The sequence below is a fragment of the Sinohyriopsis cumingii genome, chromosome 5 (assembly GCF_028554795.1).
Source record: "Sinohyriopsis cumingii isolate HCF-2022 chromosome 5, ASM2855479v2, whole genome shotgun sequence".
NCBI classification, from domain to species: domain Eukaryota; kingdom Metazoa; phylum Mollusca; class Bivalvia; order Unionida; family Unionidae; genus Sinohyriopsis; species Sinohyriopsis cumingii.
Genome location: NC_142965.1, coordinates 82,738,188 through 82,761,887, shown reverse-complemented (window position 1 = coordinate 82,761,887; position 23,700 = coordinate 82,738,188). Strand labels below are relative to the sequence as shown.

The window sequence follows — 23,700 nt, the reverse complement described above, 5'->3', positions numbered from 1 at the left end:
TTGACACAATTTATCATTGAACTATGGACCGGTCTTCGTGCGGGCAGATAGTTGGTACGTAAAAGATGGAGAGTATCAGGATATGAAGCACTGAGAAGACTTTTAGTAGACGGATAATAATTGTCATTGGAATGTGCGGTTGAGCGTCTTTCAATATAGCAACAAGGAAGTGTTTTTAATTTCTACGTTTGCTTCCACATATACTTTGCTAGTAAATGTCCCGTCACACAAGCAGATTACGCGTGTAATAACCGCCCATGTGTACATGTAACAATGGCAGAAACACGGGAGGTTACATATAGACAGTTGAATTGCCCAATATGTTTGGAAATATTCGAATCACCAAAAGTTCTAACGTGTTTACATACGTTTTTTGAGAAGTGTATCTGCAGACATGCCCGGAGTCTCAAAGAGGCGGGGACACAGTCAGATATAATTACGTGTCCCATCTGCAGAAATCCCACCCCTGCACCAGCTACTGACCAGACAGAGAATGAGTGGGCTGCTAAACTTGCTACCAATTCCATCGTTTTGTCGCTTTTGGCGTCAACTCCGTCCGGCAAGGAAGAATCTGTTTATTGCCAGCCATGTTTAACACTTGGAAAACAGAATATCTCTGTGGCATACTGTGTCACGTGTTTTGAGTATCTGTGTAATATTTGTTACAGTTGTCACAAAAGTTTTAAAATGAGCAAGGATCATTCAATCACCGTACATTCGGTGTCTGCACATCAAAATTGCAATTCATCTCAGGACATGTATCGCTGTTCTGTGCATAGGAAACAATACAAATATTTTTGTTCCAGTCACAATGAACTTTGCTGCAGTGACTGCGCCTTCAAAGATCACAGAAAATGCGACGAAGTGTTACTTGTAAAGGATTTATCTGAAAGAACCAAAGAAAGACAAGATTTCAAAGAAGTAACGGAACAATTAGATGAGGCGAAAAAAATGTTTATAACGTTGCTTGAAAGTACATCCAAAATTATTGATTCCATTGAGCAGCAAAAGATTGCAATAACCAAGTCAGTTCAAGATTGGACTATCACCATTAAAGAACTTATTGACAGACTAGAGATTGCAGCTCTTGAAGAATTGAATCAGACGTGTAAGCAAGAAAAGATAAAAGCTTCAGATCAAATTGTGGAATGTAAGAGTGCAATAGCTGCCATTGAAACTTCTGAAGAAATGCTAATGGGAAGTAGAAAATCAGAGGATGATAACAAAATATTTATCACAATGACCAAAGTGTATCGACAAGTTCTTAAGTACTTGGATAAATACAAGACAATGGAAAATAATACGGAAATTGTTGAATTAGAATTCCATTTTGACAGCACTTGTGAAGGAATCACTCAAACCTTGTCATCCTTCGGTAAACTGACAAGAAGGGCGAGCAAGGTTCCTAACTGACTCGTTATTTGCAACGACAAAAATACCAACAATTCAACCCAATTCAAAAATGGTCACATTTAGTGCCACGATTCCCAATGATAACTACAGGTGCAATATCTCTTCGGGTGTGTTCCTGTTTGATGACCGACTTGTGCTTTGTGATGGGGCAAATAGCAAACTAAAACTGTTTGATAGGTATTTTCAGTTTGTGTCACATCTTAAAATGGAATCTAAACCTTGGTATATATGTCTTGTTGATGAAGGTACTGTGGCTGTATCAGCAGATACAGTTATTAAGCTTGTGTCTGTTACTAATAAACTGACACCACTGAGGAGTATATCCGTCAGAAAATTTTATCGTGGAATAGCTTCCTATCAACATAACATTGTTGTACACGTTGAAGACATTGGTATAGACAGTATTGGATATTCATTGCTTACATATGATACTTCAGGCAAAATCATCAGTGAGATTGACTCATATGACTCATTGGGTTTGCATAATACACATTGTGTAAGTCAGGATGGACAAAGGTTATATTACACTATGAATAATGCAGTGGTAACCATGGATATGAAAGGAAATAAACTAAATACATTTGAAAGCAATGATCTGAAAGGAGCGTCAGGGATCATTATAGACAAACAAGAAATCATTTACTGTTGTGGAACGGAGTCTAAAACTGATAATGTTTACTCCAGGAGGGAGGCAACTCGGTATGCTACTATCATTCGAGCATAGACTTGAGAAACCCCGTTGTATATGTCTGAATGACAAGAACGACACGATTCTTGTGTTTGAAAACAACACGAATGTGGTGAAAGTGTTCCAGATATGTTAATACAAAATGGGGATTTCCCTATTTCGGAAATTTCTGCAAATAGCACCATTCATTATTGCTAAAGTTAAATGCGATATGTAGCAAAGCAATTAGTCCTACATCTAAGACCTGACGCTGATATTTATGTTGTGGGCTTCAAGGTCTTACAGCCTAACTAACGGCACTGTGTAGCGTGTTTTGATGTCGACTAATATGGTTTGAAAGTCAAATTTTCAGGAATATTTCAAACAACTGACAACTAAAATAACGACGCTTTTCTACAAAGTAAAAGTCAATGTTTTATTCAGACTTTACTTACTCTGATGTCTTTTCTCTAATAAATTCAAATTCTCACAAAAGGAATGGACCTATTTTCAAGTTTCGTTGGCCTACATTTCAGCTGGCTGGAAAGCGATGAAAACTGGGAATGCCGAAATCGGGTTAAGTTGAAATATTATTCTTTAACGAAACGAATAAAAATATATTATGTCTATTGGAACTTTTAGCAACGGTTCGTTTCGTTCAAGAAACTTGGCCCCAACATGTATATACTTGAACTTAATTCGGCATACCTCGACTACTGTCCCATTGCAAAAATTTCAAATGTATGTCAACGCAACGTGGAAAGCTTCCATTTGCTAATATCATATTTTCATTCCGCCAGGATAAAGACAGCACAGTAAGTATATTAATTACACATAAATTAGTGGAAGAGAGTCGATATAGGCTGCCAAGTGTGTTTGTTGTTCCTGAAACGTTGATTGCTCATTCCGATCTCAACGATATCGGAACATGCTATTCAAGGCCGTCATGTGGATAGCACCTAAACAAAATCAACATGTGCTATGTCTTACATTTTTCTGATCAATTAGACGATATAACACCATCAACAGACGTGTCAAAACATCATTGAAATAGTCATGCGTTTTTATTTCTTTAATCAATTGTTCTACATATTTTTTTGAGAGTATTCGAAAGGTATTGTTAGAAATGACGTCTTAAGTTTTTTTCACTCTTGTGAAATTAGGAAAGTTCCAATCCTTTTCAGTCCTTGTTTTGTCTCTATTCTTATATTCACACATCTTAATTGATACACATCCGCGAATTGCACAATTAACGACTTGCTATAACAAAAATCTGACAGAAATATAAATACCTGAAATGTTTTGGGAAAGTAGATTTTTCAATTTATTTCCTCTGAGTAGGTAATTGAATTTATTTCCAAATGGGTAAATATTCTCAGATAACAGCTTTTTAGTCTTCTGTTGAAATTCATCCCATGTTTTAAATAATACTAAACAAGGAAATTGAAATACCAAAGAGAAAATATATTTTTTAATCAATGAATTAATGTTGTCACTGAAAATTATACGTATTGGGAAACACAATGCTAGTTTTATCCTTTCTTACATGCTTTAGCCAATGTCATCTGTGGGATAAAGTTCATTTTCGCTAGCTATATAATGAACCCTGTAACTATCCACCGAAATAAAGATTGGATTGTTCACATAGCTTTAGCAATTTTTCAGTCATATCGCTACGAAATCTGCAGTGTGGCAGTTTATAGCGATGTCTAGCACTGGAACATCATGAGTAGTGAAGTGGGGCACTATAGGGACAAGGGGACTTTAATGTTAAAACAGGGTATATCCACTCTGGGGACAATGGGAATTTAGCATGGGGAATTTGAACATGGATGGGTTTGTATAGGGACAAGGGGACTTGCCATTACAAACAGGGTATATCCACTATAGGGACAATGAGAATTGAACATGGGGAATTTGAACATGGGCGGGTTTGTATAGGGACAATGGGAAATTGAACATGGATGGGTTTGTCTAGGGACAAAGGGAATTGAGCATGGGAGATGGAGATAACACAGACAACAGACTAAACACTGATAAAACAAATTAAAAGTTTTTTGTTGAAGGGGTTAGGCAAGAAAGTCAATTTCTTTTCGAGACCTATGAATGACCCTGAAAAGGGCCTTTGGCTTTATGTTAGCCTTATTCCTTGTTAACACACAATGCATGGCATTGGTCTTCTTCTTTTCCTCAAACTTTGTCTCACTTCTGGTCCGTAGATCATCACTCTCTTTAAACAACCTTGCCTTTCCACGTAGATTCTTCTTTTCCAAACGCCTGCATCCGTCCTCCTGACAATGACCCACAATGATCGGACATACATCGGTAAGTCCGTACGGAACAGCATTGACGATACGAGAATAGAGGATTCTACGTCGGTCCACATGTTGGTGACGAGAACAGGTGAAGAAATGCAGCGAACTGCGGTTATTTATAGGGGAAGGGAGGATCGAAACGGATTGAGTTAGTTAACCAGTTCAAACATGCGTTACAAAATTCAGTCACCCCACGTACAATCCGAAGAGAGCAGTCTGTGACATTACATTCCCTATATAGAGTCGCTAGCGTTTGTGCGCAGTCAGTCCATACGACACCGTTTTCAATCATGACGGAAACTCAGAAGACGATGAATGGGGGTCATCGGTCGTCGAGACGAGAAGCGATGGAATAGCAACTACTACCCAAGTGAACACGGACCTACTTCCAGAAAAGGCTACTTTTCATTGGGATATTGTGGATTTTCTTACCTCGCAAGAATTTGTTCCGGTACCAGTACCTTTGCCAGTACCTTCTTCTTCTTTACCACTCGCTGATCATATCAAACAAAGACAAAAAGAAGAATTGGAAAAATTTATACAGCAGCAAAAGGAAGCAGAACAAGCTTTTCTTCTTCAACAACAGCGAGAAGAAGAGAAAAGAAGGAAACGACAGGAAGAAGAAGCAGCGAAGAAACAAGGGTGTGACAGTCAATCAATCACGGTACTTTTAGATATTTTAGCAGAGTTAAGAAGTCTGAAACAAATGTATCAGACTTCTTTATTACGACCGAAGAGAATAAGACCTTCCCGAGCTAAACAGACCAACCATGTGACTACGCCTGTCGTACCACCCAAAGTGATTTTTACCCCAACATCATCGACAGGAGGCAAACCACAAGTATGCCTTGATCGTGGCAAAGGCTTAAGGCAGTTAAAGTTAATTTAAACCCACCAAGACCCAAAGACCCTTTTCAGGGCCAACCCGTATCTCTCGAAAAGAGATAGTATTTCAATGCCAACATCAATTCAAACTCAAAAAGCCTTTTTTACCCCTAGGGCATGTGTGAATGTACGAGTGTGTGTGTGTGTGTGTGTGTGTGTGTGTGTGTGTGTGTGTGTGTAGGTTCTTATTCTAGAACCAAGAGTCAATTACGTTTCATGCCAGGTCTATTCTGATCCAATGAGAGTGAAATGAATAGTGGAAGGGCAAGACCATCCCCCCCCCCTTTATATATGCGCTGGTATGTCGTGGCTATAAAATGACCCATGGTGTTACACATGTAGTCATTTGACGTTTTGCAGTCAAGATGAAACGATCACATTCATTCGTGAAGAAAGGAGAAGAAAGTAAGAGGCAGAAACGTGATCTATCGCCTCGTACCATCTCTGAAGTCTTGGCACAAATTCATGCCAGTGATTTTGAAGATGACATGAGTGAACCAGAATCCAGGCCTACAGAGTCTGCACCTAGCCCAAGTTAACCAGTCAACTCTGAAAAGTACAATCACATTCGAGAGACGGAAAAGTGCTCCTCTAGAAAATTTAGAACCATGGCTTACACCTACACGGTGAAGTTGAAAGATTTGAAGTCTGACGTACCGTTGGAGAAAGCAGAATGGTTCATCACCGAGGTGTGGGATTCTTTGCTCACCACACTAAAGCCACAATGTCAACCCAACGAATACGATTTCTTGAGACTATCCATAGATCACGACAGCTTGAAATCCCCTGTTTGGATCGAGTTTAGCAGCCTCACAGAATTGACCCCTTCCAAAGTCATGGACAAGATTCAACAGGTACAACAACCCAATGACCAGTTTCACATCACCGATGGTAAAGCGACACTGTTCATGATCCACCTCTCGCCTCCTCAATGGACTGGACGCAAAAAGGTCTTATTGATGGACGACCTTCGCAGCATTAAGCGTAGCCTCGTCCGAATTCACAACCCTCAAGACCAGATGTGTTTAGCCAGGGCTATCGTGGTGGGACGAACGTAAGCCGACAAGAACGACACGGTAGAATGGAAAAGAGCCTGGGAGAACGTTCGAAAATCGTACCGAGCCAAACAACGAAGTGAAGCAGAACTCCTGTTGCAACAAGCTGGACTGTCCAAAGACACACCCTGTGGCATTCCTGAAATGCAAAAATTGCAAGATGTCCTAGCTCCATGCTACACCTTGAAAATGCACCCTCAACAAATGCGCGGACCTCTGTTGATTCGAGGCCGAGCTTTTAAAGATGGAAAATACATCCACGTCTATCATCACGATGAACATTTCGATACCATTACCAATATCACCTGATTCCTGGGATACAGAAATTATTTAGAGGAAAGTGACTATGGCTATAAGAATCGAGAGCAACACAAAATTTGTGGATCGAAATGCTCAGGATGTTTGGCGTCTCAACCCTGTCTGGACGAAGGACAAGAACGAATGCAAGGTTCACAGAAGAAATGTGTTTGTCAACTGCTGAGATTGTGTCCTACGTGCGCACGGGACATACGTGCCAATAGTATCAAGACACACGTATGTTCAGGAAAGAAAAAATGTCACATTTGTCACCAAATCGTGGACTTGGAACATCAAGGCTACATGCAAAAATATCAACCCCAACAAGAGGAGGAAGATGACAAGAAGAAGAAGAATGGAAATGTCATCTTTTTCGATTTTGAATGCATGCAAGAGACTGGCATTCACATTCCTAATTTCTTTGTGGATCATTGCGCGTGTGAAAAGTGCATTCAAGAACCTATCTTAAATCATTGCTCTCACTGCATCAAGAGTCCTGGAGGACGTGAAAAAATCTTTCGAGGACCGAACACGCTGGCCAAATTTGCACAATGGGTCTTAGACCCCATCGACGAAACATGGAGCCAAGAGGACATCGAACGTTACGGAGATTTTCATCGCCATGCCACGGTGATGGCCCACAATTTCTCGGCATATGATGGACAGTTTCTTTTGAGGTACTATGCGGAACAAGGCACCGAACGTCCTAAAGTCACTTTGAACGGAGCCAAAATCATTTTCATGCAAGTGGGACAAGTGCAGTTTAAAGATTCGATGAGTTACTTGGCCATGCCTTTGAGCCGAATGCCTAAAACGTTTGGAATGACAGAAAGGGTCAAAGGCTACTTTCCACACTTTTTCAATACGGAAGCCAATCAACATGCCGTTCTACCCCATTTGCCTGAGGCTGACGAATACGAACCCGACAACATGCGCACAGAACAACGAGAAGCTTTCTACGCTTGGTACCAGGCCCATGCCTCGGACCCTTTCAACTTTCAGGAAGAAATGTTAAAGTACTGTCGTTCCGACGTGGACATTTTACGGCGTTGCTGTGGAAAATTTCGAGAACTGTTCAAGGAACACGGAGGGGTCGATCCTTTGAAAGAAACTTGCACCATTGCCAAAGCGTGTTCCTTAGTGTACCGACAATGATTCATGCCTGAAAACACCCTAGCTGTCATCAGCACTCAAACGACCGAATATGTCAAACGTCAATACTCGGTCAAAGCCCTACGCTGGTTACATTACTTGTGCGACAAGGAAGACAAATGGATTCAGCATGCCCGCAACGAAGGGGGGCGAAAAGACCATTGGAAAGTATTCGTTGGATGGCTGGGACTTAGAAAACCACAAGATCGTGTACGAGTTTAACGGTTGTTATTTCACGGAGGTCCTGTCTGTTACCCTGATCGTGGCACTAAAAATCTGTTTTTACAACGAACCATGGAAGACGTGTACCAGGCCACTTGTCAGCGACGCCTAAAGTTAGAACAGCAAGGATACCAAGTAGTTTAAATGTGGGAACACGAGTACGATCGCCGTTTGAAAACCGATCCCGAGTTTAAACGCATCGTAGAAAGTTACCAGTTCATGGGCCCCCTGAACCCCAGGGACCGTTTGTACGGAGGAAGGACCACTGCCACCTGTTCTCTGTACCACGTCGACGAAGAGAAAGGAGAAGAAATCAAATACTTGGACGTGTGTTCCCTGTATCCTTTCGTGTGCAAATATTGTAACTTTCCTGAAGGACACCCGCAATTGCTGACTGAACACATTGACCTAGACCACATTCAACAATACGAAGGTTTCATCAAGTGCAAAATTTTGCCTCCCACTGACTTGTACCATCCCGCGTTACCTCACCATTGTCAAGGCAAACTGATGTTTCTCTTGTGCCGTACTTGTACAGAAGCGTGCAACCAAGATCAGCCTTGACAGCACACCCAGGAAGAACGACCCTTGACGGGGACATGGGTTAGCGTGGAATTGTTGAAAGCCTTGGACATGGGATACCAACTGTTAGAAGTGTACGAAATTTGCCACTTTCCCGAGACACAATAGTACCACAAGGGTGACCTCACTCAGAAAGGCATTTTCGCAGACTACGTGGATGCCTTTTCAAAACTGAAGCAAGCGGCCAGTGGCTATCCTTTCTGGTGTCACACTCACGAAGACGAAAAGGCATTCATAGAGAAATACTGGGAACAAGAAGACATCCCTTTGGACCACATCGAAAAAAACGAAGGCAGGCGATCGTTTGCCAAAGTGATGTTAAATTGCTTGTGGGGTAAAATGGCACAACGACCGTGTTTACCCAATGCGGAATATTTGACAGAACCTTCCCGCTACTTCCAGATGATTCACGACAAAACCTAATTCATGAAACACGTGGACGTCGTTCGTGAGGATTTGATCTTAGTCAGTTACAAAGAAGATCTGGACTTTGTAGAAATGTCATCATTGCAGCTTACGTGACAGCCCATGCTCGCATAAAATTGTACGAAGCTTTAGAACTGTTAGGTGATCGCGTCCTGTACTTTGACACGGACAGTTGTATTAATATCCATCGCCCGGGTCAACATCACCCTGACATCGAAGGAAACCGTTAAGGAGCCTTGACAGACGAACATCCCGACGAGAAGATTCTTAGTTTCGCGAGTGGCGGTCCTAAAAATTACGGCTACGAATACCGGGACAAACAAGGAGAAGTGTACACGAAGTGTAAAGTGAAAGGACTGACTCTGAATTATCGTACCAGTCGAATGGTCAACTTTCGGGTATTGAAAGAATCCATGCAGTCTGGAGAGGATGAAAACTTTAAAGTGACCACTCACCAACCGAATAAGATTGTACGTTTACCCACTCATCACATCGTCAGTCGACCCTTGGAAAAAGTCTATCAAATCGTGTACCAGAAGTGAGTGCGACTTCCGAATCACTTCACTTCGCCGTACGGTCACATCGATATTGGTCAGCGGATAAAAAGGGACCCTATGCAAGACCAATAGTAAATGGTCAAGTGGCAGAAAAACACGTCACCGAGGACAACCATTCCCTTCAGGGCAGGACTGTCGTGGGCATTCCTGAAAGGCCAGTTCGGGAGGACACTTGTATGACATTACCCATGTAGAGTCTGTCAGAACAATTCACATTATTCATAAGACATCTTAATTTCCCAACACATGTTGTACAGAAGCTTGTTTTTTTTCCAGGTTGATCGTTTTCATGTGCATTTTATCGTTGTACATAACTATTTGACTTTGATGTATTTTAATATTTCGTGTTTATTTTTGAAACATCAATAAACGTGTCCTGAAGATGTATATAAACTCTTGTCTTGTTGGTCTTCGTGTCACAAGTGACATTCCTGGTACTATGACTAAGTCTGCTGTCTCTGCTCCCTCTTCCTCCACTTTCAAAGTCATTGACGAACACTAAGATCGTGCCAGTTGGGAGGCTTTGTATCTTCGTGATCCCTTTAACATGCTCATTGCTGGACATAGCGGTTCAGGTAAAACCGAATTTGTCAAACGTTTGATCGAACATAAACATCATTTGATCGATCGTCCACATCAACGCATCGTGTGGTGTTACAAAGAGTGGCAATCGGCGTACAGTCTCTTGCGATAAAGTCAAGGCGATTCCATCGTGTTTGTGGAAGGTATTCCTAATGAAGACGACGGAATCGTGTCTGACCCCGTCAAACCCATCTGGTCATTTTCGACGACATGTTAGGAGAAGACGAAGAAGAAATTAAACTGGTTTACGCGCAAAGGGCATCATCGTAATGCCAGTGTCATTTACATCACTCAAAATTTGTTTCAACAAACTAAAGCCCATCGTACCATCAGTCTCAGTGCTCATTACGTGGTCTTGTTTAAAAGCCCTCGAGATAAATCGCAAGTGCAAGGCTTAACCAAACAGTTAGGAACGCCTTGTCTCACTCAGGCGTACGACGATGCCACTCAAACTCCACACGCCTGTTTACTCGTCGATTTGAAACCTACTACCCCCGATGATTTGCGATTTCGTGCCCATTTGTTTCACCACTGGTGTCAAGACTTAGGGCCTGTGCTGTACACGTCTCCGTCCTCGACTTGACCCCAAAAAATCTATAAAAACCTCTGACACTTTTCGTCTGTCTCATACAGCGTCAACATGACATCCCTTCAGTCTCATCTTCCCGGAAAATTGATTCGTGGTTTGTATGGCATCAGTCGTGAAAAAAATCCACAAATACGGGCTCGTGTCTTAGAAGCCAGTCTCAAAGAAGTCTTACGATGGTTTACGGTGACAGCACGTAAATTACTGCAAGGCATCATTCAATTTCCTCATCAAACCAAATGCTTTTTTGATCGAAACAAAGTAGCTTTGATCCAACTGGCCGATCCCCGCATCGACACTCAAACCACAAAGCAAATCATTTTGAAACCTGGAGGGAGCGGTACTCTTGGAGGTGTCATCATTCGCTTCCTCTTAAGATGGGATCCGAATGCTCCCAAAGTTCTCTGGAAGAAAAAGTTAAACGAAGCCCCAAGAAGAAAAAGAGCAACGTTGTCAAGACCAGGTTACCACCGCGGAAAAAGAAAAGCCCAAGAAAAAGAAACAGAAGTTCTCCGAAAAAGAAAAGTCCACAGAAAACAGCCTCTAGTAGCAAGAGAGGCACTTCAGCCAGGATGCAACCTTACATTCGCAAACCACGACCTGCAACGACGGTGACCGCGTCTCCGGTAGCCTCAGGTTGATCCACTTCTCAGTTGATGACCCCATGGACGCCCGTTTCTCCAAGAACTTCACCAGCGGAGGGACCCTCCTCTTTAGTGGCACTGATAGCTGCTCACAAAGTACCTACTCTAAAAATCAAAGTTCAAGAGAGATCGGGCATGTTACAGAGTTTACTGGATTTGTCCAAGCAAGAATTGGCTCAATTTAGTCCGTTGCGAACCCCTGCACGACGTGTGATGCCTGTCCTCAAGCTGATACGACGTAAAGACAATCAATGGCGACGCGTTGCAGTATAAAAACGGTCTGAGACAAAGCAGGGGTATCAGTGTTTTTGGTGCTCCTGAAGACTCAAAGATGTCACCCTCCAGAAAACATCCCTCATCTAAACCCAAAGGAAAGAAAAGGAAAGGACTGCCTCCTCGTTTAGTCAAACATGGGGACATGTTGTCTGTCCTGTCCAAAGCTTCTCCACCCCTGCGAAAAAAAACTCATTCAAACAGCCTCTAAAGAGGTCATCGATACCGTGTGCGAATATTGCTTGAACGTTTTGAAAGGCACGATCCCTTTGTCGCAACACCTGAAACAATGCTTAGGCAAACATCGTAACGTTCCTCGCCAAATGGTTCAAAAGAAAATCCCCATTCGTCAAAAGAAGAAGATGTTGGTCCAACGTGGAGGAATTTTGCCACTCTTGTTGGGCCCTGTGCTAAAAGGAGACTTGGGAACCATGTTGGGGGGACTGGTGGGAGGAAGATAAAAAGGACCTCTGGAGGCCCAAGATTTTAGACGTGACCCTTGACATCCAATGGAGGGACGAAAACTAGCTTTAGTGCCTTACACATGATGGATGGAATACCATCGTTGGCAAGAACAACGGACCCCGCATCTGCCTCCTAATCCTAATTTGAGCGAGATGTCCCAGTTACAACACGAATTGCAGTCATTGATGGATCGCCATCATTTGTCATAAACAGACAAATCGCAAAAGTACGGTCAACCCTTGCAACGACTGCAACTCTTTCACCAGAAAGCTTTAGACGAAACAGCTCTGCCCAGATTTCAAGACCCTAATAAAAAGTCCATCCCTTACACCACCACCATGACCATCACCATCACCAGCACCGCCACCATCCCCAGGGGTCATGAGAGCCGCCACCCCACGAAAGTTTGAGGAAGAAGAGATAGGAGAAGTCTTTCAAGCACCGTCAGCAGCTCCCATTTCTGGTAAGATTGCAGCGTCCTAATTGACCCCTTCCCCCACACCCCAACGAGAAGAAATTAAAACTTGGGTTAAAAAGATGATGTCCACTCCTCCTTCGACAGAAGTGAAATAGAAAGAAGCGAAACCAGAAGTGAAGCAAGAAAAGAAGACCAAAGCCATTCCATTACCACCTCTGTCACTAGCTTCACTACTTCCGTAGCCCATCGGACACGTAAATCCGTTTCCAAGCCACCCTTTCGTCCCGTCCAAAGTAGCATCAGCGAAGAGTGGGTGACTTATTAACATACATGAAAATGGAGAAGGTGTTAGCCAGCATTTGCTACGATCCATCTCATCCTGCAGGTTACGGAGGAGTTAAGAAATTGTAACGTGCTGCCAAAACTCGACTGAAAAGTCTCCGTTTACCTCAAGTACAACGATGGTTACAAAAACAAACTACCTACACTTTGCACAAACCCATTCGGCGCAAGTTTTCCGGAAGTCGCACCCAAGTGGAAGGCATCGATCATCAATGGCAAACCTATTTAGCCGATGTTTTCATTTGGCCAGCTACAATCGTGGCTACAAATATTTGATTTGTGTCATCGACGTCTTTTCAAATTTGCCTGGGTCGTGCCATTGACTTCCAAATCGTACCACGAGTTAGTGCGAGCCAGCAACAGGTGTTGAAACAAAGTGGTCGTCACCCTCTTCGATGGCAAACGGACAAAGGTACCGAATTTCTGAACCAAGCTTTCCAGAAAGAATTGAAGAAACGTGACATTCATTTTTTCACCACCGAGAATCCTGAAACCAAAGCCAGCATCGTGGAACGTTTTCAACGCACTTTGAAAGAACGTATGTAGAATATTTTACGCATCACCACACTCTGAAGTACATCGACATCTTACCACACCTGGTGCAAGCGTACAACCAATCTTACCATCGAAGCATTGGACGTACCCCACAAGAGGTGAATTTGTAATATAGGAATACCTCAGGAAGAGAGACCTGTGGGAGTTTGTAGGGTTGTGATGAGTGTCCAACACCTGTATGTGGATCCGCAAGGGACTGATACGAGGTATATAGGGACACTGATAACCGAAACTAGACAAGTATGATAATGAGGATGCTATGATAACAAACAACAGCCGATGCTCCATACATGCACCGTAGGAAGTGGATATGAAGTATATATGGACATAATAGCAGAGTATATTTAAGTACTGACACAAATTGGGATTCAAAAGCAAAGTTGTGAATGCATGAAACTTAGCAATGGCCCAAACGTAGTTGAGGGAGCGCTGTGACTATGGAACAGTGTGACTGTAACGAAGGCCCCCAATTTGAAATTAATGTAAGGATATATACAGATAATAATGATTGAAATGCATGAAATAGGTTTGTAACTGCATGATATTCCCTATGTGTATAAACGTAGAAATGTTAGATATACGTATTAGATAGCCAATTAGGAATTCACATGTCCACTAATAGATGATACAGCTGAAAGGACAAGGTAGCATAGGGAGAGCAATGAAGTGTCTATGAAGTGTCAGAAAAAGAAAGTAAAGGAAAAATAATTAAAAAATAAAATTGTAGGATGGTCTCACTTAGTAAAGAAACGAATAGTGCATTGATTAACACAAGCGTGAACCAACTAGTGAGACACACTCTGTGACATCTGTCTCTGTGCAAAGCTAATTCTGTCTGGGTGCACTTGAATATGCATTAGAGGACCATCGACCTAAGGTTAGGATACGATTGTCTGGAATTCCAGCCTTAGCAGCACTGGTAGCTGCCCCTATGCGGAAGGAGTGACCATTATAACGATATGAATCATAACCTAACCCGGACAAAACTGCCTTAATGGTAGCGATAAAGAAAGTTCTGCTTAAAGCGCGACCATTGCCCATGAGAAACAGTGGATCACAAGGGCAAGCTCCAGCTAATATCCGAATACAATGGAATTTTTTCATCACACGGTATGGGCATACAAGGACATCATAGTTCATAGCATAAATACTGATACCCACTCCTTGATGGAAAATATCAGCCTTAGATGCCCTTAGATGCAGAATGAATAGGCACTTATCCGTATGGAATATTATATCCGACAGACACAGATTGTTTGTTGCAGAAAAATGAGCTCCACGAATATCAACTTCTCCACACCACAACAAAGCATAAAAGGTCAGTGCACAAGCAGTTTGCAGTAAGAGTTTAGTGTACTCACTCGGTCCATAGTGTTCCAAACTCGGCCATATGTCACATAATATATCACATGTAATAGAAAGTCGGTTCTGTCTATAATCACATTGCACCTTTCTGATACCCTTCAATATATAATGTAGTCTAAGTAAACAACTGATGTTAGTTAATGGAGTGTGGACACCAAGATGCAAGTATGAATGCCGAATACCGGCTAGATAAAGTTGTATAGTTTGATATGTCAGGTGCAGCATCTGCGTTCAATGCACAACAAAGTAAATCAAGGTGGCCTCATTCGCAATGGGGGGAGGGCAAACTAGATCCTGGAATCCACAATCCTACCATTAACAAGAAAGACTTGAAGATTTGGAAGCCTGTTGAATAAGTACATTTGGTGCCAGTGGTCAAAGATGAATTCCACAAGAAATTTACGTAGGCTGAAGGTGAGCAGTAGTCTTGCTGGAAGACGGCACTCGCATGGTTGTTCCTCTGCTGTAGGCGCCAGCTGCCGGAATAGTGCAATCTGTAAACGAAATAATGCATCAGATATAGTATTTTTCTTCCCTGGTATAAGTTTATCATAAAATATGACAAAGTCAGTCATTAGTAGCAGCTGTCAAAGTCAGGCGGCGCATTAGTTTCATAATGTCAGGATTCTAAAATATGCATTTTTTATTGTTGCATCTGTAGTCTCATTGTCACAGTGGAAGAGTATTTTATATTTTGCTGCCATTCCTGACCTCGCCACACTACTGCCACCACTATAGGATACAATTCACAAAAAGCTATAGACAGTTTATGGGCCACTAAAGGACGTAGCTCCTCTATCTATGAATTTGCAAACCAGCGACCATCCTCATAAACCAAAGAAATCCCATTCCACTGATTGAGAAAACCACTCCACATTTGTAAATCTTTCTTGCATTCTATGGCAATATGTAGGTGATGATGTAGCTTCCTAACGGACGTTAATCCTTGCAATAAATAGGAGACGAATGTCCAGCATGGGACATTTACACGACAGCCAAAGTTAAAGTATCAGAGGAGACTTAAGAGTTCCCGTTTAGTTACTGACTTTGTTTTGAGAAATTGAGTCAGAAGGTTTCTAATTCAATTGTTTCCTCTGGTGATTTTCCTTGCATGGTTAAGATATCCAGAAGTACTCCAAACATGTGGCAGAACCAAGAGTTTATGAGAAGCAGGTGGAATTCCCAAACGAGCAAAAAGCATTGTTCTATCAGCCATGTGGTAAAGGTGGTCAAATGTATGGGAGTCGTCCAACAAGTAGAGCAGATTGTCAATGCGATAATTATTCACTGCAATCCAACTGATAGTTTTTGGCAGTTTGGTGAAAATCTTTGGTGAAGACCGAGAACCAAACACGACGTACATAGAAATAATACTGACTGTTCCATTTAATGCCATAATAGGGCCACAGACTAGGGTGGATGGGGATGAGTTTAAATGCATCACAAATGTAGAATTTACATAACCACGCCACTGTACCCGCCTCGCTAATTGTCTTTATGGCATCATCGACCTTGACATATTTCAAGGAAAAGTCATGCTCGTCAATTAAACTATTAAGACTTGAGTGTTCTTGATTATTATGCGGAGCTGAGAGACCAACAATTCGTTTCTATTTCCTTGATCATCGTGCCTATAGTATTTACCCCGTAAATGGGGTAAGGTGAAGAATCAAAAGGTCCTATCAGAAATCCCTTTTGTTTCTCCTGTTCTATAATATCTTGAACTATGTGTGGCTGGGATCTAGCAGACATTAAATTTTTACATTCAAATGTTGCTGAAGGTTCTCACCGAATACCAGTATGAAAACCCTCATGCAAACCATTTATTAAATCTGTTACAAAATATCAGGATGAGCGCGGAGCTCTTGAAGAAACACGTTAATATTTATAGAGGTAGTGGCAGTTGTAGGCATGGTAGAAACATAATTTTCTTGTATCGTGTCTCATGCCACACCAGGAACAGAAGAGAGTCAGTCCTTCTTATTATTTTCTTTAGCATGACTTAGTTTTAACAGGGTTCTCATTCTTGGCTCTCTGATCACATATGGCATGAGGGTGGTCATTCTTGCACAATTTACATATATGTAATAAACTGCAGAAACCCTGCTACAATTGGTCTCATTGAAATTGTTGCATATTTGTTTCCCATTGAATAGAATTACTGGACGGCCACGCCGATCCATTGGAGAATGACTAGCCCAGTTGGAATTCAAATATTTCTCTTAGATTGTTGACTATTAAAAGGTATTGTGAGGTTAGCTGGACAGAAACTACTTGAGTATTGATTATTGTTGCAATGAATGCAAACCTCAGTCTTTCTACCAGAGAAAATAGCTAGAAACAACTCGGTATCCCGGGAAGACCAATCTACAAAAATATTCTGTTCTATTAAATACTTGCGAGAAAAAGCATCATGATACTCATAAAAAACCAGTTCCAATGCATTTCTGATGCAGTTCATCAATAACGTCAGCATAAGAGTCTAATTCAGGCCTCCTAAACAGATAAACCTCACATAGAACATTTTTGTATTTAGAGAAGGTCTTACGAAATTCAGAAATAATTAGTGTGCCGGCCAAACGTGGGCCATTCCATTTCCATACAATGTGTTTGCCACCCTGGTCGATAACATTAGTCTCTGAGCAAGGGTCCATTCCAGGTATCAGCAGTAGGGCAAGATTACCATTGAGTATATCCTTGTGTATATTGGTGGGCACAGTGTCTACCGGAGGGAGTTTGTCAACAGGCATAGCATAATGCATTGTTTGGAAGAATCTCGTATTGTCATCCCTGCGCCCAGCGAGGGCTGATTGAAGGTTAAAGTCACTTTGCGATTGATATGTATCCTCGGCAGCCGGACTCCATGAAGATTGTAAAGCTGTTGGACCTCGCGGTAATATGGTAATCGTTGTGGAAGACTGTGTCAATACGGCGACAGATGTTTGTAATTCGGCTAACTGTTGCTTGATAGATGCCACGTCCGACATGTTGAGATCATGTGGTGTATCAGCTGTTTCCAGGTCACGTGACGATGCTGTTGACAACACATATGAAACACCCTTCTGGTCACGTGATGATGCTATTGAACACAAAGATGAATCACCTGTCTGGTGCTCATTATCTCTGTACAGTTGAAGAAGATGTTTCTTTCCAATTGAAACTGATACCTTGATGTTCTTTTCAGCTAACTGTTCAACCAATTTGGATGCAGTCCAGTTTCCTAGAATATCCTCCCAAGTTGAATTTTGTCGCAGTGATGACGGATTGGTTATGTTCTGAATTGCGAACTCTGGTCAAACGATCACCAATTCGTCTTGATCTACGAGAAGCCATTGTGGGCTGAATAAACGTATGATCCCCCCAAAGACGGAAAATAACATGTGGTATAATTAAACGGAGGAAGGACTGTATCTTCTTTCCGCAGATAATTTTAAGTTAAATGCAGCGTCGACACTGGAAAGCACACATCTCTACAGGCATCCCAGTTGCTGTATGAATGCCTCAAACAACTGACATAGTTTGATCACATACTCTAGCTCAGTCATCTGATTGGTTCAGCGTGCCAACATAACTAAATTCAGTTACTAGCTTATTAACATATACTGGCTGCAATCACATCATGTCTGGGGAGAAGCTATAGTATACAAAGAGGGGTCTAACAAGGGTTCAGAGAAGAATGCACTGTGTATTACTTAAACTATATTTAATCAATTATATTACGATACATACATACATACATACATCCATACATACATACATACATACATACATACATACATGCATACATACATACATGTATGTGTGTGTGTGACCTGCAAATTTAATGATTTGCTATATTTGAAATTAGACAAATTTGTAAACGTTTTACAATAGAAGTGTAAATATTTTACAATATAAATTTGTTTACAAATGTATACGTATTCTAAAATAGCTGCTAGTTATTTTATGTTGGTATTATTGATACACATGAAGATTAAAATAAGAAATAGTTGGTGATCGTATTGTACTGAAAATGTGTTCTTTGGTCACGATTATACGGAATCCTTTCTTGAATTATAAGCAATTGCCAATTAATAAACTTATGTACATACCATTTATTTACCTTTTGGTTTGTTTCCTTCGATGTGGTTCATATATTTTGTACCTCATGATAATTTATATTTTTCAAGTGATATAATGGATATAATAGGGTTTATTTTGATATAAACCAGAGCAAGAATATATTTTTCATGCTTTTTGAGAGCCGTGTGTGATATCCCAAAAAATACCAAAGCTTCCTCCCCCACCTTAACATTTTAAGTTTTGCCATATGAAATTTAAAAGTAAATGTACTTTAAGACACTGTTGGTATTTATCCTTTCTTTCGTACTATTGTTAAAGTCAGCGGTTCCAAAATAAATGTTTTCAGCCAACTCAGTGGAAATGCCTGTTACATTTGAGAGAGAGAGAGAGAGAGAGAGAGAGAGAGAACGTCCCTTAAAGTAACAAATTTCATACGCTATTTCGAAAACCGTTAATTATATACTTTAAGTATCATTGTAGAGTTACAATTTATTGTTTTTATTAACTACCTTTTATAGGTTATTGTGTGAAATAAAAGTGTAACCGTAACTCGCCTTATTTGGGCCATATTAAGTTATAGAGAGCTGAAGTAATTTCGATTAGTTGAAATAGTAATGGGCAGCCGTAAATCAGAGGATGGTACGAAACTATTTATCACAACGACCAAAGTATCCCAACAAGTTCTTAAGTATGTGAAGAAATACAAGACAATGGAAAATAATTCGGAAATGGTTGGATTAGAATTCCATTTTGATTACACTGATGAAGGAATCATTCAAACATTGTCCCCCATCGGTAAACGGACGAGAAAGGTGATCAAGATCCCTAAACTCTCGGCTAACTTGCCATTTGCGAAGACGAAAATCAGGATTCATTGGTCACTTTTGTGCCAAGATTCCCGATAATGAAAACGTGCAATATATAATCGGATGTGTTCTTTTCGATGAACGATATGTGCTTTGCGATCGGGCAAATAAGAAACTAAAAGTGTTTGATAGGTGTTTTCAGTGTGTGTCACATCTTAAAATGGACAATGAAACTTAACATATATGCCGTGTAGATGAAGGTACGGTGGCTGTAACAGTGGATAGAGATGTTAACATTGTGTCTGTTAATAAACTGATACCAGTGAGGAGTGTATCTATCGGCCAATCATGCCTTGGAAATAGCTTCCTCCCAACAGAACATTATTGCAGACATATATATATATATATATATATATATATATATATATATATATATATATATATATATATATATATATATATATATATACATAGGGAAAGAGATTCGTTGTTTACGTCTGATACTTCAGACAAAATTATCAGTAACATTATATCATATGACAACATGGATTTCAATAATACACACTGTGTCAGTCAGGATGGACAAAGGATACACTGCACTACAAAGAGCGAAGTAGTAATTATGGTTACGAAAGGAATTAAACAAAATACATTTGAAAGCAATGATCTGAAAGAAGCGTCAGGGATCATTGTAGACAAACAAAGGGATCATTTACTGCTGTGTAAAGGAGTCTAAAACTAATACTGGCGACTTCAGAAGGGAGACAACTTGGTGTATTACTATGACACGATCATAAACTTGTGAATCCTGGTGGCATATGTTTGAATAACAAGAAGAACACGATTCTTGTGTTTGAAGAAAGATCAAATGGCGTGAAAAAGAGTTCAGAATAAGTTATAAAAAAATGGAGAGTTCCCTATTTCGAAAACTCTGCAAATGAAACATTTTTAATTGCTAAATGTAAATGTGATATCTGGTAAAGTAATCTAGATACATCAATGTGTCAAACTATTATTGGAAGAATCTTGCGTTTTTATTTCTCTGATGAATTGTTCTATAGATTCCTTTGAACATATGCCAAGTTTATTGTTAGAGGTAATGTTTGGAGGATTAAGATAAAACTTTCCAGGATGGCTACTACCAATCATCGGCTACAGCCACCAACTGGGTACAGATAATACCAGACCTGACAAAAGATCAATCTGTAGCTTATGTTTCCTGAACCAGTCATGTTATTTTCTCTTCTGGTATACAAAGTCCCTGTTTCTTGACACAGCAAACAACATCCAGCCAAGACCATTCCATGATGATCTCAGATTCATATATATATATATATATATATATATATATATATATATATATATATATATATATATATATATATATATATATATATATATATATATATATATATAATATAATATAATATAATATAATATAATATAAATGGAACACGAATATATCAACAATCTCGTGTTGCTCAGTATCTGACTTGAGGAAATATTATTGACCAGCAGTGGACAGGTCCATCCCTTGCCTTGGTTACAGCATAACATAGTACATGCTATTTCAACACCCAATCCTCAGACTCTCTTTAAGTCCTAGACTGTCATTGCTAAACATGTAGCAGAATGTAGGCTACACTACCACAGGTCCTTGGGTTCAGGGCAGGAATTTTCTAAGATAAAAAGAAACACACATGGTTTCCGGGTATTGGATGTTTTATTTTATTTTAAATTAACATGGAAAAAATTCAAAGAAATTAAAATATCTACCGATGAACAAGCAAACTAAGAACCAAAAATACCTTTTAGTATATCAGTATTCAGTTACTTAGTGCATCTCTGCATTTTGAAATACACTTGTACAAATTACATTTTTCAGGATTTGATACAATAAAGCATTGCAATGACTTGCAATCTCTTGAATTGACGGCCAGTACTAGTCACTGGAACCAACCACTAACTGGCTACAAACCATACCAGACCTTTCACATCCTCAACCTCAGTTTTCTGGACCACTCATGGTGATCTATTTTCCTGTCATACAGAATCCATGTTCCTTGACACAGCACCCAATGTAAAGCCATGACCATTCCAGTCTGAACTCAGATTCAAATGTCTAGTATGGCATTGGAAAGTGAGGCATGATCTATGTTATTAAGCACAAATGCCATATAAAACATGGGTTCTCAAGCACGAGTCAGTGGAGCTTTCAGTTAAAGTGTTTACGCTGTGTTCGGAGTGCTGACAAAAAGCTTTCTAAGCCTAGTTGAACATACATCATATCACTGCAACATTCCAAATTAAGTGTTAAGTGTCGAGTACGAATTTCCAGTCCATGCACAAAGATGAAGATTCTGACATTTTTTGCTCACAACACCAATGTAGACAACTGGACTTTAATGTGAAAAAATGGTTTGCATATCAGATATAACGATGGGTTGAAATTTAATGGAAGTCACTGATGTCAATTGACCCATTTTCACTTCAGTCCTGAGTCTGTCTTCCAAAGCAGTTTAGTATATCAACAACTTGACCAGACTGGCGTCGTTTTCTCAATGATGCTTGAGATATCTAACAGACTGACACATGTGGCAACTGTACAAGAGACCGTTGATAGATTAGGCGAATGAAGACAAGACTGTTGTGACAAGAGCTGAAAGTCTTGGTTGATGCATGAAAGGCAGAGTCTTTTCTAGACATCTTGGTTTTAGAAAGGAGGATACTATCTGTGAGCATGAATATTCAAACACAGAAGAGTGATACAGAAGCCTCCTGTATTGTGTCCAGCAACTAAGGAGGTGAAGCAGCTAGTGTGGGATGGTGAACATTGCTGGCCATGTTGGGTCATTATCTCCAGGCAGTCGCATTTTATAAATTCAATGTAGATAAACCATTATTGCCCTATTTTTGTATTTAATTATGTGCATACTCCAGGTTTAACCTCATGTATGCAACTGTTTTACCTGTCTTACTGACATTAAAGATGAAACTCTTGTCATAATAGGTCAAGTGGTCAGTCACCCATAAACATCCCCAAGAAACTGGTTGGTTGGCTCTAAGATACAGATCACAAAATATAAATTTTTGTAGGGACAGGTTAGTTCTGCCCATGCTTACTCATATGTACGCTAATTCTATATATAACAACTGAAACATCATTGGAAATTAGGAAGACATTAGAGGTACAGTGCATTATTTTAGACTTATTTACAGTATTTAGGTTCATGATGTTAGATGCCTGTGTATTCTCTGAGGATATAATGTTTTATTGTATTGTATTATAATAGTATAGCCAGTGATAGTTCAAACTCTTCAATAAGTATTTACTATATATTATCTATAAGTTAATTATAAACCAACCTGTATAGTACTGTTGTTTCCAATTTCATAGTTCAAGAGATTGCAGTTCATTACAGACTTAGAGGTCATACATAAAGTAATTTGTATATGTGTATTTCAAATACATGGGATAAATACACTAAAACACTGAATACTGGTATACTAAAAATAGTGTGTTTCCTGTTTGCTTGTTTATCTGTATTCCTGTTCAGTTGTTTGAATTTGCTCCTTTTAATGATGGTCTATGTTAATTGCTACATATATCTTCACATAGATAAATCATCAGAAAACAGAGGCATGCAGCTGCTTGCAGTATATTAACCAGTTCCATCAACAGGGCAACGATATTTTATAATTACATCGTGCTCAAGTAATTTGTCATATTGCTTTATTAATGAATGGTCACAAGTTGCTCGGTTCAGCATTTGAATATTATTTTTTAAAATTAGGATATAATAAAGCTTTTGAATGTAAAGATATGTTTAATACCAACGACTGAATTTTTGGATGTTTGATTTGGTGTCTACCATGCCTATCATGAAGTGCAGTTGTAATAATAAAATTATGCCATATTCATGTTCTCTAAATGTAACCAAAATTTGGTTTGATTACATGTGATATATATTTTGTCATTTAGTAAATAAAATATATGTATATATGTGAAGTAATATGTTTTAGAATATCGA

The 23,700-nt window shown here is 40.0% G+C and overlaps 1 protein-coding gene across 1 annotated transcript in view; it reads left to right on the top strand.

Moving 5' to 3' along the window:
• The window catches only part of LOC149799632 (E3 ubiquitin-protein ligase TRIM56-like), a 55,759-nt gene continuing 32,059 nt past the window's right edge, over positions 1-23,700 (top strand). Inside the window, exon 1 of the mRNA XM_089958227.1 lies at positions 1-1,410. Coding sequence (XP_089814353.1) covers positions 274-1,410 — 1,137 coding nt within the window. The 5' untranslated portion in view covers positions 1-273. The remainder of the gene's footprint in view (positions 1,411-23,700) is intronic.